This window comes from Diceros bicornis, chromosome 38, assembly GCF_020826845.1.
Source record: "Diceros bicornis minor isolate mBicDic1 chromosome 38, mDicBic1.mat.cur, whole genome shotgun sequence".
Taxonomy (NCBI): Eukaryota; Metazoa; Chordata; class Mammalia; order Perissodactyla; family Rhinocerotidae; genus Diceros; species Diceros bicornis.
In genome coordinates, this window is record NC_080777.1 from 16,561,424 (window position 1) to 16,578,107 (window position 16,684).

The following is a 16,684-nucleotide window of genomic DNA, read 5'->3' on the forward strand; positions in this document are numbered from 1 at the left end:
GTTTGATGCAATCCCACTTGTCTATTTTTGCTCTGGTTGCCTGTGCTTTTGGTGTCATATCCAAAAAATCATTGCCTAGACCAATGTAAGAAGCTTTATCCCTATGTTTTCTTCTAGTAGTTTTATAGTTTCCGGTCTTGCATTTAAATCTTTAATATATTTTGAGTTGATTTTTATATATGGTGTGATATAAGTGTTCAGTCTTATTCTTCTGCATGTGAAAATATAGTTTTCCCAGCATCATTTATTGAAGAGACTATCCTTTACCCATTGTGTGGTCTTGGCTCCCTTGTTGAAGATCAGTTGACCATATGTGTGTGGTTTTATTTCTGGGTTCTCTATTCTGTTTCACTGGTCTATATGTCTCTTTTTATGCCAGTACCATACTGTTTTCATTACTATAGCTTTGTAATATATTTTGAAATCAGAACGTGTGATGCCTCCAGTTTTGTTCTTCTTGTTAAACCTGTGCTTTACACTTTAAAATAACTGTAGGACTTTCTATTACCTAAGAAAGGTTAGAAAAGCCATATAACTGACTCACCTTATATCCAAGTGGAAGACAGGGGAGTTAGCCCCATGCAACATATTTAAAGAATCAGTGAAAGATGAAAGTAAAACTGATGTATGGTTGCTTCTTATGACTCAGGGTTTTTCATTGCGCCAATTATTTTATTGTCCTATTTCTTAAAAAATGATCTCTTCTTGTGGCCTCCAAGATTATACTTCTCTGATTTGTTCCCTCTCCCTTTTGCTGTTTACTCCTCTTTAATCTGCCTCATATCTATGTCTATGATTTCAACCATGACATACATGTTAACAACTCTCAAATCTATTATCATTTATTCAGATCCCTACCATGGTCTCTAGGCCTATAGCTAGCTGTCTGAGTTTTAAATTTGCATGTCCTTCATGCATCCTATTCTTCATATAACCAACACAGAACTAATTTTCCTTTATATTACTTTCCTCACCTCCTCCTTAAATAAAAATAAAATAGTCTCATGCCATCATCATCTTGGAGAAAAAGACATAAACTTTAAAATAGCTATTCAAGTCCACACCACCCATGGGAGTGTGTGATACTCTCACATTGGGCAGGATTGCCTCGGATATTGGGCATAAGCTGCCGCTGGAAAGAGCTATTGAAAGCAAGAGCCACCATATATAACACAGCTTCTCTGAAATGAGTAGAAAGAATAAAGCCTCCCATGACCACCTGGGGCCCAAGGAAATGAGCAGGATTTGTCCCTTGCTAAATCAGTCATGTGGAATGCCTGTGCTTTGAGTTGACTCTTCTATTCCACTGATGAATTCTACTGTCTCTTTTCACTTTAACATTGATAATCATTAGAGAAGAAATCCTCTAGCACAGAAGGTCATAGAGAAAGATATTTCAAAATGTGACAATGAGAATTGCTTGAGTTTATACTTTTGCTCATCATTGAGAAGAGATAAAAATGGATTTTATTCTTTTTATGTTTTCCATTCCTTTCCCGAATCATATTGAAATCTCTTTGTTGACTTCTGGTTGTTACTGTGTATATATACTTACATTGACTATTTTGAAAATGTGTACAAAGATGGCTAAAATATATGGTATTCCATCTATTATAAGGAATTTTTGTTTCCAGAAGGAAAAAAATCGCTCGTAGGCTAAATGTATACAGACCTACAGCATAGGAAAATAACTATTTATGCCTGATGCTAAATTTTTTTAAAAAAGAAAGTCAGCTAAAATCAATTGAATGTACCTTGAAACAGGAACTGTGGTAGGTACTTGCAAGTATAAATTTATTTCATTAATTTCCAAAATTGTACAATCAATTATATGTATTTTATTTTTAAGCAAGGATAAGATACAAGTATCATTGTACATCTTCATCGATGTGGAAAATAAATTGACTTCCTCATCTGCTTTTTCTATTTATATATTTAAGGGATCTTATTTAACCCCTCCATGAAGTTTACACATATCCCTTACACTTCTCCATGTTGTCTTTATTGTATACATTTATATTTGCTGTACTTTTCTCTTGTCTTATTTTCTTGACTTTTTTTATATCCCAAGGGCAAAATACATAAAATAAAAGGCCCTGACCAGAAACTACAGCAACAACAACAAAAATGTACCAAACACAACAATAACAAGCTGGAAAATCATTTGCCTGTTTTCATCCAAGTAGTTCATTCTTCAAAAGTTACCTATCACAAAAAGGGGACATATATTTTAAAAAGCTGATCCAAGTGCAAAAATCACTCCGTTTCCCTCTGCCACCTAAAGCAAACAGGATTTAATCAGTATCGAAAACAACGAAGCAAAAAAAAGTCTGCCCACTGAAAAATCAATAAAGCAAAAAAAGTGTATTGTATTTGTCCAAACCAAAAACAATGAGACAAAAATGGGCCACGTTCAATTGTCTCAGTTGGTAGTTGAGACCCTTATTTGACACACTGTACTCCCTGGCAATGTCCTCAAGTTGACCTGTGACTATGATTCTTCCTTCTCACGGCCCCCAAGGCTGCTCTGGTTCATCTGGTTCACCACTGTTTTTCTTACATAACATCCACACGCCACAATCTTCTAAAGATTTCTTCTCTAATGACTTCTCTCTATATTCATTAGTTGTATTTTGTCTTTTCTTAAGCCTCAAGGAGCTAGAAGTATCACTACTTGTCTCTCACTTACCAGCTGATAGACTGAACTGTAATTTTCCTCAAATAGTGGGGGAATTGGATCTAGGTTGGCCAAGAAATCTAAAGGCTCAGACTTCTAAAACATAAATAAAGTAAAATTCTTCTGTGACCAGACTATTTTGGTTTTACTGCTGACATTCTCCATTTGAAAACTAAGTTATAGATTTGGTCTGGTAATCTTTTCACGTCATATTTCCAATTGATCTCAAATTGGTCTTTTCTCTGAGAACCAGATCAATGACTTCTAATGAAAGCAGATAACTTACTTGTCAACTTATATCCTTTTGTTGTGTGATAGTGGGAATATTGGGAAATGTGCCTCACACATTCATGCTCCTCGATGACTCTGTTAAACCACTGGCTGTTATCAAGGGTGACAGGGGAATTGGGCCCCTTGTCTCTCTTTATCTAGCAGTCTGGCTAGGGCTTGCTCACAAGGTGGTGGCAGAGTTCCAGAAAGAGAGCAGAAGTGTGCAAGGACGCTTGAGGCCTATGTTTGAAACTGCCACAATGTTACTTTGGCCTTATTCCTTTGGCCAAAGCAAGTCACAGGCCAGCCATATTCAGAAGTGGGGAAATAGACTCTATTCTTTTTGTTTTTTTTTTTTTTTTGCTGAGGAAGATTTGCCCTGAGCTAACATCTGTTGCCAATCCTCCTCTTTTTTTGCTTGAGGAAGATTAGCCCTGAGCTAACATCTGTGCCAACCTTCCTCTCTTTCGTATGTGGGTCGCCGCTACAGCGTGGCTGATGAGTGGTGTAGGTCCGTGCCTGGGATCTGAACCTGCGAACCCAGGCTGCCAAAGCGGAGCATGCCGAACTCAACCACTATGCCATGGGGCTGGTCCCTAGACTCTACTTTTTGATGGGAGGAATTATGCACTTAGTTGCAAAAGACCTGCATAAAGAGAGAGGTGAGGAATTGTGGTCATTTTTGCAGTCTACCACGATCACTAAATGATATGTTCTCCTTTAATTTGGATTCTATCTGATTCTGTAAGAGATGTCAGTTTTTATAAATCAGTAGCATTTATTCAATGTGATGTAGTAGGAATAACACAATGTTGGGCATCAGGATATCCTGTTTCCAGTTATGGCTTTTTCACTAGACCAGGCATATTAGATTCCTATTACTCGTATAATAAATTACTAGAAACTTAGTGGTTTAAAATGACATGAATTTATTATCAAACAGTTTTAGAGGTCAGAAGTCCTAAATTAGTTTCATAGGGCTAAAATCAAGGTGTCAGCAGGCCAATGTTTCTTTGGATACTCTAGGAGAAAATCCATTTCCTTGTTTTTCCCAGTTCTAGAGGCCACCTACATTCCTTAGCTCAGGACTCCTTCCTTCATCTTCAAAGCCAGCGGAGCAGGGTTTTCTCTCTTCTCTGATCTCTGCTTATGTTCTTACATCTTCTCTCTCTGACTCTCACCTTCATGCCTTCCTCCTATAGGGACCCTTGTGATTACATTGGACACTTTAGGGTAATTCAGTATAATCTCTCCATCTCAAAATCCTTAACTTAGTCAAATCTGCAAAGTTCCTCTTGCCAAGTAAGGTAACATATTCACAAGTTGCAGAGATTGGGACTTTGACATGTGGGGAGCCATAATTCAATCTACTATCCTAGGGTTCAGCAAACTATGGCCTGCTACTTGTTTATGGAAATAAAGGTTTGTTGGAACACAGTAATATTCATTCTCTACAAATTGTCTATGGCTCTCTTCATACTACTATAGCAGATGAGTTGCAACAGAGATCATTCAGCTTCTGCTTGAAAACATAGACCTAAAATAGCTCGTTTTCTCATGAAGCAGCTCATGTTTATTTCAAACAACTCTAATTCTGAGAAAGATAGAAATATATTCTTCATATTGAGCAAAAAGTCCATTCCTGTGACTTCCTTGCCTAGCCTTATTTCTGCCTTCTGGGGCCATAGAGAATAAGTGTGCTCTTTTTTCTACCCGAGAGCACTTTAAGAATTTGAATCTGCCATCACAGCTCAAAGTTATTATGTTAAAATGGTGAGGGGATTAAGGAAAGTGACACTAGGGCTTCTTCTAGAGATAAACATGTGTGATATTGTTAATATAGTGAATCTTGTGGGATTTCTATTTCTTTTAAATATTTGGTTTTGGTGACCAACATATGGGACATAGTCGGTACACTCTGTGATTAAGGGGATGTCAACAAAGGAGAACGTGGCAGGGGTCTCATACAGTCCCTTGCTAAACAAGCTCTTTTCTAGATGACAGCAATGTCACTTCCCTGGACTCTGATGTCACTATTACCTGGATGCAAGGGAGCCACTGCCCAGGTCCAGATATTATGAGTCCCTTTATTTCTGTCTGGGAAATCTCCACCAGAGAGGATGGATTGGGCTCTGTCAACTCCTCCCTTCTGGATGAGACAGTACCACTCTCCCTGCCTCTCCAATAAGCCACGTGAGCATGGTTTTCAGTTCACACAATGAGGATCTCCAAGCCCCACATCCCTCACTATAATTCTGATTCCAGCTCCGAGAGAATCCAATGCCATGAGTAGGCTGTGACAAAAGGCAAACTAAGAACCTCAATGAGACCACACTTCCACTGCAGAGATGAAATATAATCTTAACCAGAGGAAAACCGAACTCCCCCAGAGGGCACTTTAGCACTCATGGGATTCTTCACAAGAGGACTGAATTGACAACTCTTCTGGCCTTAGGAAGTCAGGGCAGAAGGCCAATCTTAAAGAAAGTAGTCCTTTCCCTGGGGGAGAGGTTAATGGGGGACAGTGATGCCACTCAAAAAGGGCTCAAAAGAGCAAAATTATCATCAGAGCTATGTGTCACATTTGGATTTATCTGTGATGTCCTATTCTAAGTCTAAAGCTTTCCTAGTGCTTTATTCATTCATTTATTCAACAATATTTATTGCACACTTCTTGTGTGCTAGTCTTTGCACTAGAGACTGATGGAAGAAAACTCTGTCCGTTTTCCTAAATTTTCCTTGAAGCCTCTTTCTCCTCTATTCATTAATAATCCTTGACAAAAATCCCTCAGCCATATGAGATCTCCTCCTCCTTCATTCTTTAGTTTGAATGGTGTCCCCATCATCCACCTGTCAGCAAGATAGAAAACTGAGAATAACTCCACGCCCATCTTGCCTTCTCTTTTCAATTTGTCCACCGCTCCTACTGATTTTACTTACTAAACATTTCTGGAATCTATCCTTCTCCTTTCCGTTGTTTCTTACCACTGTCCTAATACAGCAATATCTTACTTCTGCTTACCTTTCCCGCTTTCTCTCTCACCACTCCCTATTCCAAATTTCTATCCAAAAATTTTGAATTGCTTATAATTTCACAGCCTCTCCTGCTGTTTCTTTTCTATTTTCTCCCCTTCCTAATTTAGCTTATTCCTATTCATCTTTTAATATTCAGCCCAAACATTTCCTCCAAAATTCCTTTTTAATACACCATTCCCTGTCCCCTCTCCTGCGACCAGACTAGGTGGTCACTCCTTTTCTGTGCCCTCAAAGAATCTGCGTGTGTCTTTATTAATGCTTCTGCCATTTTTTTATTTCTCACTAGACTGTGAGCTCCTTGAGGACAGGGACAACTCTGTCTTGTTTGTCTTTATGTTCTCAGCCCTTATTCCAGTCCTGGAACATAATTGGCCCTCAATAAATGTTGTTTACATCTCTCAATATATCTAACTGAATTTGATGGTACCATGAATTGAGGCTACAAACAGGAGAGAAATGTCCAAAGAGAAACGTCAATAAAGTGATCTATGTCCTGGAACGTATCCCTGGGCCTCCTCTAGTAGCTCCTCCTCAGATGATGAAGTTTCTGACAATGAAATACGTTATTGAAACATTCTCTTCCTGAATAGTGATATTTCCGCTTTAGTAATACGTAAAATAACTCTTTCTTTTACTGTTTGCACAACTGGAAGAAGCTCCCTGAAAAGGAATATATATGAGATTTGTGATTTAAGAGACAGAGGCCAATTAACTTCTCTCGCATTGTATCGAATAAACAGTGAGTTACATAAGGCCCAGAACAGAGCTATAATGGCTGGGCACTGGCAGAGATTAGCAATGCTTTATTCCTCTTTTGTTTACCATAATGAACTGGTCAATAAACATCACAAATTGTTTATCTATATAAATCTTGACAGATTACTCTTTATGAAATTCATTTAGCAAGTGAGGTTTTCCCATAAGGATGAAAAATGAAGATTTTAAACAGATTGCGGGAGAAGCTCTGTCTGTACCAGGAGAGTCAGTGTAATAAAGGTTTCTTTATATTAATATTACAAAAAGCATTTATCCTGACAAAATCAATATCACAATTCATCTTAGTTTGCTGTTTCTCTTTCTAAGCTTAAAATGTCTCTTCATCATGTATAATTTTGTTTTAATAAACGTGAAATATATTTCATTTAGAAGGTGCTCTTGAGAAGGGATAACTTATAAAATGACTTGTAGCTTATTTGCTAAAGAGTGTGGGAAATGTTTAAAATTATATTTGAGTGGCAGAGAAATTTACGGGAATCGTTTTACTTAAACCTTAATTACAAAATTATCCCCAGTGTCCTTTGGACGAGAAACAAACTATAATATTCAGAAAAGTCTCCTATGTGCTTCATTCGGGTAAAATTCTCTCTTACTGATGTCAAGCAATTATAACAAGTCAGATAAGTTGAATATAACAATGGCTTGGATAAGAGACTATAAAATCAGGCATAGTCACATTTAATTACTCAAAACATTGCATGCTTTCCTAAGAAGTGATTTATCTATTCCATTTGGATTCCGAACTTAATATCCCATGGATATTGACAGAGCTGACATGGAGTTAAGCATATAGCAGTTAGCTGGAAGAAAATAGAACTCCATCAAGAAAAGGAATTAGGTTATACACTGGAAACTATTACTCTAAATGTACTGTATGTAAAATAAGTGTGATTGTCTCATGAGTGAATGGTAATAAAAACTGAAATACTCAAGCGACACTTATTCATGAGTGGTAGGGTGATATATATATGTGCATTGGGAGAAGCTTGCCTCTCTCGTTTATGCTTACCAATGTTGTGTTAGAAGCCTACAAACAATGTGCTCTGAGTAATAGCATATAATGAAATTAAGAGCAAATCAAATATTTTGTTGCTTCTGTAATTGCATTTTAATTTCAATGCATAATTTTCTCCAGTTCTAATATTTAAATAGCCTAAACAAAACATCTATTTGAAATGGAGTTCTGATGCAATGTCTATACATGGAGGACCCAATATTGTTGTTGGTAGGGGAAAAGTGTCCTTTTATCGTGACATAAAAAGGGCAAACGACGGTATAGTGGTTTTCAAGAGAAACTGTACTTTATTCCCAAGATGCTATTAGTCCATATAACAAATTTGCAGCTCATTTACCAGCTTTGGCTTTTATCGGGCTTTTTAAGGGTGTTGAATGATTACCCACGAGATCACACCATGAAAGTTGCAGTGGGATAAATTAACTCTGTCCATCCAGCTTCTCTATTAGGAAATATAGATGAATCCATAACGTTGTTTTAAATGTACCGTATGGAAAGTCACTGTTTAAAGGTGAGTTGTCTCCTTACGTGTGCTGTTTTTGCTTCTCTAAGACTTCATGGTGCCGAAATTGCTTATCCTAATCAGTGACATCGGCACAGGCTAAGTGTTTGAATAATTTGCTCTGTGGAAACAAGTTTGGGTTTCCATCACGGCAAAATGCCAGGACGGTGATTTTTCCAAGCAACTTTGGGTCCAAGAAGTTTAAGTTGAAATGAAGTTCTCTCATTATATTTATATCGTTAGCATCTTCTTCTTTTCTTTTCTTTTCTTCTTTTCTTTTTTTACTGAGGAAGATTCGCCCTGAGCTAACATCTGTTCCCAATCTTCCTTTTTTTTTTTGTTTTTGCTTTGAGGAAGATTAGTCCTGAGCCAGCATCTGTGGCAATATTCCTCTATTTTGTCTGCGGGTCACTGCCACAGCATGGTGACGAGTGGAATAGGTCCATGCCCAGGATTTGGGCCCATGAACCCAGGCTACCGAAGCAGAGTGAGCAGAACTTTAACCACTTGGCCATGGGGCCGGCCCCATTAGCATCTTTTCACAGATCAGAATAATGCTCTATTTTTCAACCATTCTGAACAAATGAGTTTAATACATAAAATAAAAAATGAAATATAGCCTATATTGAGGCATTGACAGTATTTGAACACATCTTCCTCAAACTGTTTTCTTAGTGAAATTTAGTCTTTATAAAACTAAATGTAGAATTTCAAGATTTTTAGGGAGTGCATTGATGATCACACCAAATTTTCTATTTTGCAACTTGATAGATACTTGAAAAGATAATTTTCTGGGTACCTGATCTATTACTTAGCTGTCAGGACAACCACTTTTGTAAAAAAGCAAAGTTTACAGTATTCTTAATTGAACAACTGGTAATCGAAATAATCCCTGAGATGTATCGTAGCATGTGAAAAAGCAATGTAATACTTTTTTTTTGCTATTAGTTAGTTTACAAAGAGAAGACTTCATAGAGGTTTTATTGTGAACAGCATTTTAATACAGATTTTTTTCTGTTTTGTTTTAGTTCGTGTTTCTTTGTTTGTTTAGCTCAAGAATCCTTTTCACTATATTGGCTAAAACAGACCATCTTATTCCACAATGTTATCAATACTTGTAACTTATACTATGAATTATTAATCAAAACATTATTCTCTTTGATGGTTTATTTGTCTTGTTTTCAGATGTCAGCCTTGCAATTGTCATCTCTCAGGAGCCTTGAATGAAACGTGTCACTTGGTCACGGGCCAGTGTTTCTGTAAACGGTTTGTCACTGGCTCAAAGTGTGACGCTTGTGTTCCCAGTGCAAGCCACTTGGATGTCAACAATCTATTGGGCTGCAGCAAAAGTAAGTGAACTCTGGCCCAGGGTTGGTGTATGAAGTGACATCACATAGGGAAGAGTATCTCGTTATTTTCTCTCTGCATTGAGAACTCATAAGAAGGCTTAGGTACAATGTGGAGAATTTAGGCGAAACATGAAAAAAAACTAAGCTAAATGAAATTTCTGTTCTTTTTCCTTGGTTAAATCATGGAAATGGTGATATGATTATGTTAGTAGTGGGAAATTTAGTGGTTTGTTGGAATGGTATTACTAGTAAGGTGACAAAGTCCTGGTTTTTCCCCAGACTGAGGGTTTTCTGGGGACATCGGACATTTAGCCAAAATCAGGACAGCACTGGTTAAACCAAAATGATTGGTCACCCCACCACACAAGAACATTTCCAGGCAATTTTCTGTAAGAAATGGAAGATTTATACTTATTCATTATGAGTTTTATGCCCTTCCATCCCCCAAATTTTATGGGCACTATGTTATTAGTTTATTGAAATTTTAGCAATTATTATCATTATTGATCACAGCTTATTACTTACTCCTATATTTGATATTCCTTTCTTTCTACTTTAAGTTGCGTTAGTTGTTCAAACAAATATCTCTCACATTTCTAGTTTTAACTCCTGAAAGCCGACGATTACATCTTACTATCTTTTGATCTCTTAATGCCATTCTCTGGTGCCTTGAATTGACTTCTCAAGGTCACCTGCAGTCCTACAATTTCATAACATATTGATGATTTCTTTATATTTACCTGAAGATCATATATCTTTACCATTCCAGAATTTCTAGAAAATGCCTGCTGAGAACATGTGATAAGGAGCCCTCTACAACAGATTGTACAATGCATATCGCCCTTGGGGTGTCCTGAGACTATCATGAGTCACAGTGCTAGGAAATGCCCCGAGTGAGGGCAAATCCTCATAGACAAGTGAGCCTGGAACTATGCTATCTGTATTTAAGGGAGAGAGAAATAAATGATGGAATATTGGGCTCCACAGCAACTGTACTAAATGTTGAAATAGTGGAAGGCAGGGTGTAGCTAATGATTAACAAGACATAGTTAGAGATTGTACCTCCTGTAGTCTATCTTCAGTATCCTGTGTTTCATCGGTCCTTCTGGATTTTAATATAAGTAAAAGTGTAGGTATTTATGCCACTCTTGGAAAAGGACTACTATAATTGCCTTTGTGTATAAGTACAGTCTAAACACAAATCTAGATTTCATTGAGCATTTAATTAATATTTGTTATTTGTTGATTATCCATATAATTGATTGATTTGCGCACAACAGAAATTCCAGCATATTTCTTTGGATGTCAGTTGTAGATCGTCATTTAGGATAGAATTGTGACAGCTGTATAGTCCACATATAGAATCTTAGCGTTTTTGACTGGTTCTGCCACTAATTTTGTGTGAAAATATTGGCATCTGTTCCACTTTTTGCTACCTATTCTTGCACCTGAGACACAGTCTAGAAATTATACCTCAGGCAAAACTGGATAGTCTGGTCTCTGGAAACCTGGCCTCCATTTCTTAGTAGGGGTAGACATTTACTTTTATAGTAAGTCTTTTCTTCTATGGGCTGAACAGTCTTGGTCTTTCCAAATGCTTCTGATGTTTAATCAAGTTAAAAAACTTTCATATTTCTAATTATTCTTCCCTAGACATATTCCTTTTGACTTTCTATCTCTTTAAAATTGTGATCCTTAGTACTGAACACATTCCTTCAATTACTTGTGTTTGTTGCTGCTGCTGGTTGAAGTTTGTGTTTAACACAGTTTACAAAATGCTGTGCAAAGTTAGAAGCTCAGTATCAGCAGAGATAATTCATTAAAAAAAATTCAGACAGGATTCCTGCCTTCCAGGGAGCTCGAAACATAGTCAGCAAGAGTGATGGGCACACTGATAACAGAAGGGAGTAAACGAAGGGGGCAGGAAAATGCTAACCGGGGGATGAGTGAAGGGAGCCAGCTTTCTTTCCTGTTCCACCTTAATTTTCACATGGTACTTGGCTCTTTATCCTGGAACAACGAGCTTCACAAAGATATGATGCTATTGAAAGTAACGTATTGCTATCTATTGTTGAAACTGTGAACTACCTCAGGCTAGCATTTTTCTGTGTCCAACAGATGTCAAGAATGTGTTTTCCTTGAAAATTGTTATGTTTCATGGTATCCTATAGCATTTGGGAACCATGGGATTTTAACTATCTTTTCTACTTCCTTAGAAGCCACTGAGAAAAGTTTAGCAATATCATCTGTGACTTTTTTTGTTTGTTTTGATGGGGAGTGGGGATGGGAATCCTAGAATTGAATTTCCAGAGTGCGGAAGGATTGAATTCAAGTCAAGTAGTTAGACCCTCTCTCATAGTATGCTTTCTTATCGTGTGATTCACTTCTTTCCTATCAATATTTGTTTCATGCTTTCAAAATGATAGCATTCTCCTCGATAGGAGAGACAGAAGCAGAACAGGTATTAAGTAGTTCTGCTTTCTGTATGCTTTCCTGGTGAATAACATTCCAGTTTGCTCTAAACTTCTGGCTATGAACTTAACTAAAAAGAAACATGCAGTACATATATATATATATATATGCTTTTAAGTATTCATAGCTCATTTTTGTTTAAGTTTTCTTGACACTCTTCTCACTTTTATGTTTATTCTTGGTTATTTATCCATTTTTTGTCATTCACATTTTTTTCTCTGTCTCCACTTATCAGAGAGATTCATTTTTTTTTTTTTTTTGGTGAAGGAGATTGGCCCTGAGCTAACATTTGTTGCCAATCTTCCTCTTTTTGCTTGAGGAAGATTGGCCCTGAGCTAACAGCTGTGCCAATCTTTCCTCTATTTTGTGTGTGGGTCACTGCCACCGCATGCCTTGATGGGTGGTGTAGGTCTGCGCCCAGGATCTGAACCCACGAACCTGGGCCGCCGAAGCAGAGTGCACAAACTTAACCACTATGCAACCGGTCCGGCCCCCAGAGAAGTTGGTATAGCTCTCCTTTAAAAATATTCTTTTTATTGTGGTAAAATATACATAACATAAAATTTACCATCTTAACCATTTTTAAATGCACAGTTCAGTGATATTAAATATGTCCATAATGTGCAAGCATCACCACCATCCATCTCTATAACTCTTTTCGTTTTGTGAAACTGAAACTCCGTACATATTAAACAATAACCCTCCATGTCCCCCAGCCCCTAGCAACCACAATTTTACTGTCTCTATGATTTTAAATAATCTAAGTACCTCATACAAGTAGAATCATAAAGTATTTGTCTTTTTATGACTGGCTTATTTCATTTAGTATATGTCTTCATGGTTCATCCATGTTATAGCATATGTCAGAATTTCCTTCCTTTTAAGGCTGAATAATATTCCATCATCTATATATATCACATTTTGCTTATCTATTTGTCTGTCAATGGACATTGGGTTGCTTCCATGTTTTAGCTATTGTGAGTAATGCTGCTATGAACTTGGTTGTACAAATATCTCTTCAAGAATCTGCTTTCAATTCTATTGTATATATACCCAGCAATGGAGATGCTGGATCACATTGTAATTCTATTTTTAATTTTTTGAGGAACTTCTATATTGTTTTCCACAGCAATTTTACATTCCCACTAACAGAGCACAAGCTTTCCAATTTCTCTACATCCTTGCCAACCTTTGTTATTTTCTGTTTTTTTGATAGTAACCACCCTAATGTGTATGAGATAGTGCCACATTGTAGTTTTGATTTGCATTTCCCTAATAAATAGTGATATTGAGCATCTTTTTATGCCCTTATTGGTCATTTGTATATCTTCTTTGGAGAAATGTCTACGCAAGTCCTTTGCCCATTTTTTAAATTGGGTTGTTTGGTTTTTTTGTTCAGTTTTACGAGTTCCCTATATGTTCTGGATAGTAAATCTCTTACCAGATGTATGGCTTGCAAATATTTTCTATCATTCTATGGGTTACCTTTTATACTTTGTTGATAGTGTTGTTAGGTCATAAATTTTTAAAATTTTGATAAAACCAATTTGTCTATTTTTTCTTTCGTTGCCTGTGCCTTTGATGTCATGTTCAAGGAATCATTGCCAAACCCAATATTGTGAAGTTTTTGCCCTATGTTTTCTTCTAAGAATTTTATAGCTTTAGGACTTACTTTTAAGGCTTTGGTCCGTGTCGAGTTAATTTTTGTATATGTTGTTAGATAAGGGTCCAACTCCATTCTTTGGCATGTGGACAGTTTTCCCAGTACTGTTTGTTGAAAAGACTGTACTTTCCCTAATTGAATGTTCTTGGCAACTTGGTCAAAAATCATTTGACCATATATGTGAGGATTTATTTCCGGGCTCTCTGTTCTTTTCCAATGTTCTGTATGTCTATCTTTATGCCAATACCACATTATTATGATCACTGTAGCTTTGCAGTAAGTTTTACAATCAGGAAGTATGAGTCCTCTGGCTTTGTTCTTCTTTTTCAAGATTGTTTTGGCTATTTGTGGTCCACTGAGAGTCCATATGAATTTTAGGATGAGTTTGTCTATTTCTGCAAAAAATGTCGTTGAGATTTTGATAGGGATTTTGTTGAATCTATAGATCACGTTGGGTAGTATTGACATCTTAAAAACATTAAATCTAATCCATGAACATGGGATGGCCTTCTATTTATTCGTGTCTTCAATTTTTTTTAGCAATGTTTTATAGTTTTCATTGTACAAGTCTTTCACCTTCTTGGTTAATAGGATTCCTAAGTATTTTATTCTTTTTTATGCTATTATAAATGAGGTTGTTTTTTAATTTCCCTTTCAAATTGTTTATTATTGACGTATAGAAATACAAATGATTTTTGTTTGTTGACATATTCTGCTATAGTGCTAAATTCATTTATTAGTTCTAACATTCTTCGGAGTTATCTTTAGGGTGTTCTACATATAAGGCCATATCATCTGCAAACAGAGATAATTTTGCTTCTTCCTTCAATGTGGATGCCTTTTTTTTTTTTTTTCTCTTTCTTGCCTAATTGCTCTGGCTAGAGCAGTTGAATAGTGCTCCAGTACTATGTTGAGTAGACAAGAAAGCAGAGATCTTTGCCTTGTTAGATGTTAGAGGAAAACTTTCGGTCATTCACCATTGAGTGTGATGTTTGCTGTGGGTTTTTAATATCTGGCTTTTATTATGTTGAGGTAGCTTCCTTCTATTCCTAGTTTTTTGAGTATATTTGTCTTAAAAGGATGTTGAATTTTGTCAACTTCTTTTTCTGCATTAATTGGGGTGATCATATATTTTTTATTTCATTCTGTTAATGTGATATATATTACATTGATCAATTTTTGTATGTTGAAACATCTTTGCATTCCAGGAATAAACCCCATTTAGTCATGGTGCATAATCCTTTTATTTATTTATTTATTTATTTTTATTTTTTCATTTGTTTATTTACAGTTTTTTGAGATATTTATATACATTGAAATGCACAGATCTTAAGTGAACAATTCGATGAATTATGATAAATGGATACACCTGTGTAATGCACACCACTCTAAAGATATAGAGCATTTCCAATCAAGCCAAGGTGTTCCTTCATTCATGTTCTTTTTCCAGTTAATCCACTGACACAATAAAGTCCTGACTTTTTTTCACTATAAATCAGTTCTATGTATTCTAGAACTTCATGTAGTTCTGTAAAACATACAATAAGAACATACTGTAGAACATACAGTATGTACTCTGGCTTATTTTGCTCAATGTAATGTATATGGGATTCATCCATGTTGTTGCATGTATCAATAAACCATTCTGTTTTATTGATGCACATTATACCATTGTATCAATCTGCCATACTTTTTATTTTTTTATTATTATTTTTTCAAATCCTTTGCCCATTTTATTTATTTATTTTTTAATTTTTTTTATTGCAGTAACATTGGTTTATGACATTGTATAAATTTCAGATGTACGTCATTATACTTCTATTTCTGCATAGATTACATCATGTTCACCACCCAAATACTAATTACAACCCATCACCACACACATGTGCCGAATTATCCCTTTCACCCTCCTCCCTCCCCACTTCCCCTCTGGTAACCACCAATCCAATCTCTGTCTCTATGTGTTTGTTTATTGTTGTTATTATCTACTACTTAATGAAGGAAATCATACGGTATTTGACCTTCTCCCTCTGACTTATTTCACTTTGCATAATGCCCTCAATGTCCATCCATGTTGTCACAAATGGCTGGATTTCATCATTTGTTGTGGCTGAGTAGTATTCCATTGTGTGTATATACCACGTCTTCTTTATCCATTCGTCCCTTGATGGGCACTTAGGTTGCTTCCAAGTCTTGGCTATTGTGAATAATGCTGCAATGAACACAGGGGTGCATGTATCTTTATGCATTGGTGTTCTCAAGTTCTTTGGATAAATACCCAGCAGTGGAATAGCTGGATCATATGGTAGTTCTATTCTTGATTTTTTGAGGAATCTCCATACTGTTTTCCATAGTGGCTGCACCAGTTTGCACTCCCACCAGCAGTGTATGTGAGTTCCCTTCTCTCCACATCCTCTCCAACACATGTTGTTTCTTGTCTTGTTAATTATAGCCATTCTGATGGGCGCGAGGTGATATCTCATTGTAGTTTTGATTTGCATTTCCCTGATAGTTAATGATTTTGAACATCTTTTCATGTGTCTGTTGGCCATCTGTATATCTTCTTTGGAGAAATATCTGTTCAGGTCTTTTGCCCATTTTTTAATTGGGTTGTTAGTTTTTTTGTTGTTGAGATGCATGAGTTCTTTATATATTTTGGAGATTAGGCTCTTATCAGATGTATGGTTTGCAAGTATCTTCTCCCAATTGTTAGGTTGTCTTTTCGCTTTGTTGATGGTTTCCTTTGTTGTGCAGAAGCTTTTTAGTTTGATGTAGTCCCATTTGTTTATTTTTTCTATTGTTTCTCTTGCCTGGTGAGACATGGGTCTTGAAAATATGTTGCTAAGACCGATGTCGAAGAGCGTACTGCCTATGTTTTCTTCTAGAAGTTTCATAGTTTCAGGTCTTACATTCAAGTCTTTAA

At 36.4% G+C, this 16,684-nt stretch overlaps 1 protein-coding gene across 1 annotated transcript in view; it reads left to right on the top strand.

The window, feature by feature from the left end:
• Positions 1-16,684, top strand: part of USH2A (usherin) — a 747,185-nt gene that overhangs the window by 177,012 nt on the left and 553,489 nt on the right. Inside the window, exon 14 of the mRNA XM_058533703.1 lies at positions 9,463-9,626. Within this exon, the coding sequence (XP_058389686.1) occupies positions 9,463-9,626 (164 nt within the window). The remainder of the gene's footprint in view (positions 1-9,462; positions 9,627-16,684) is intronic.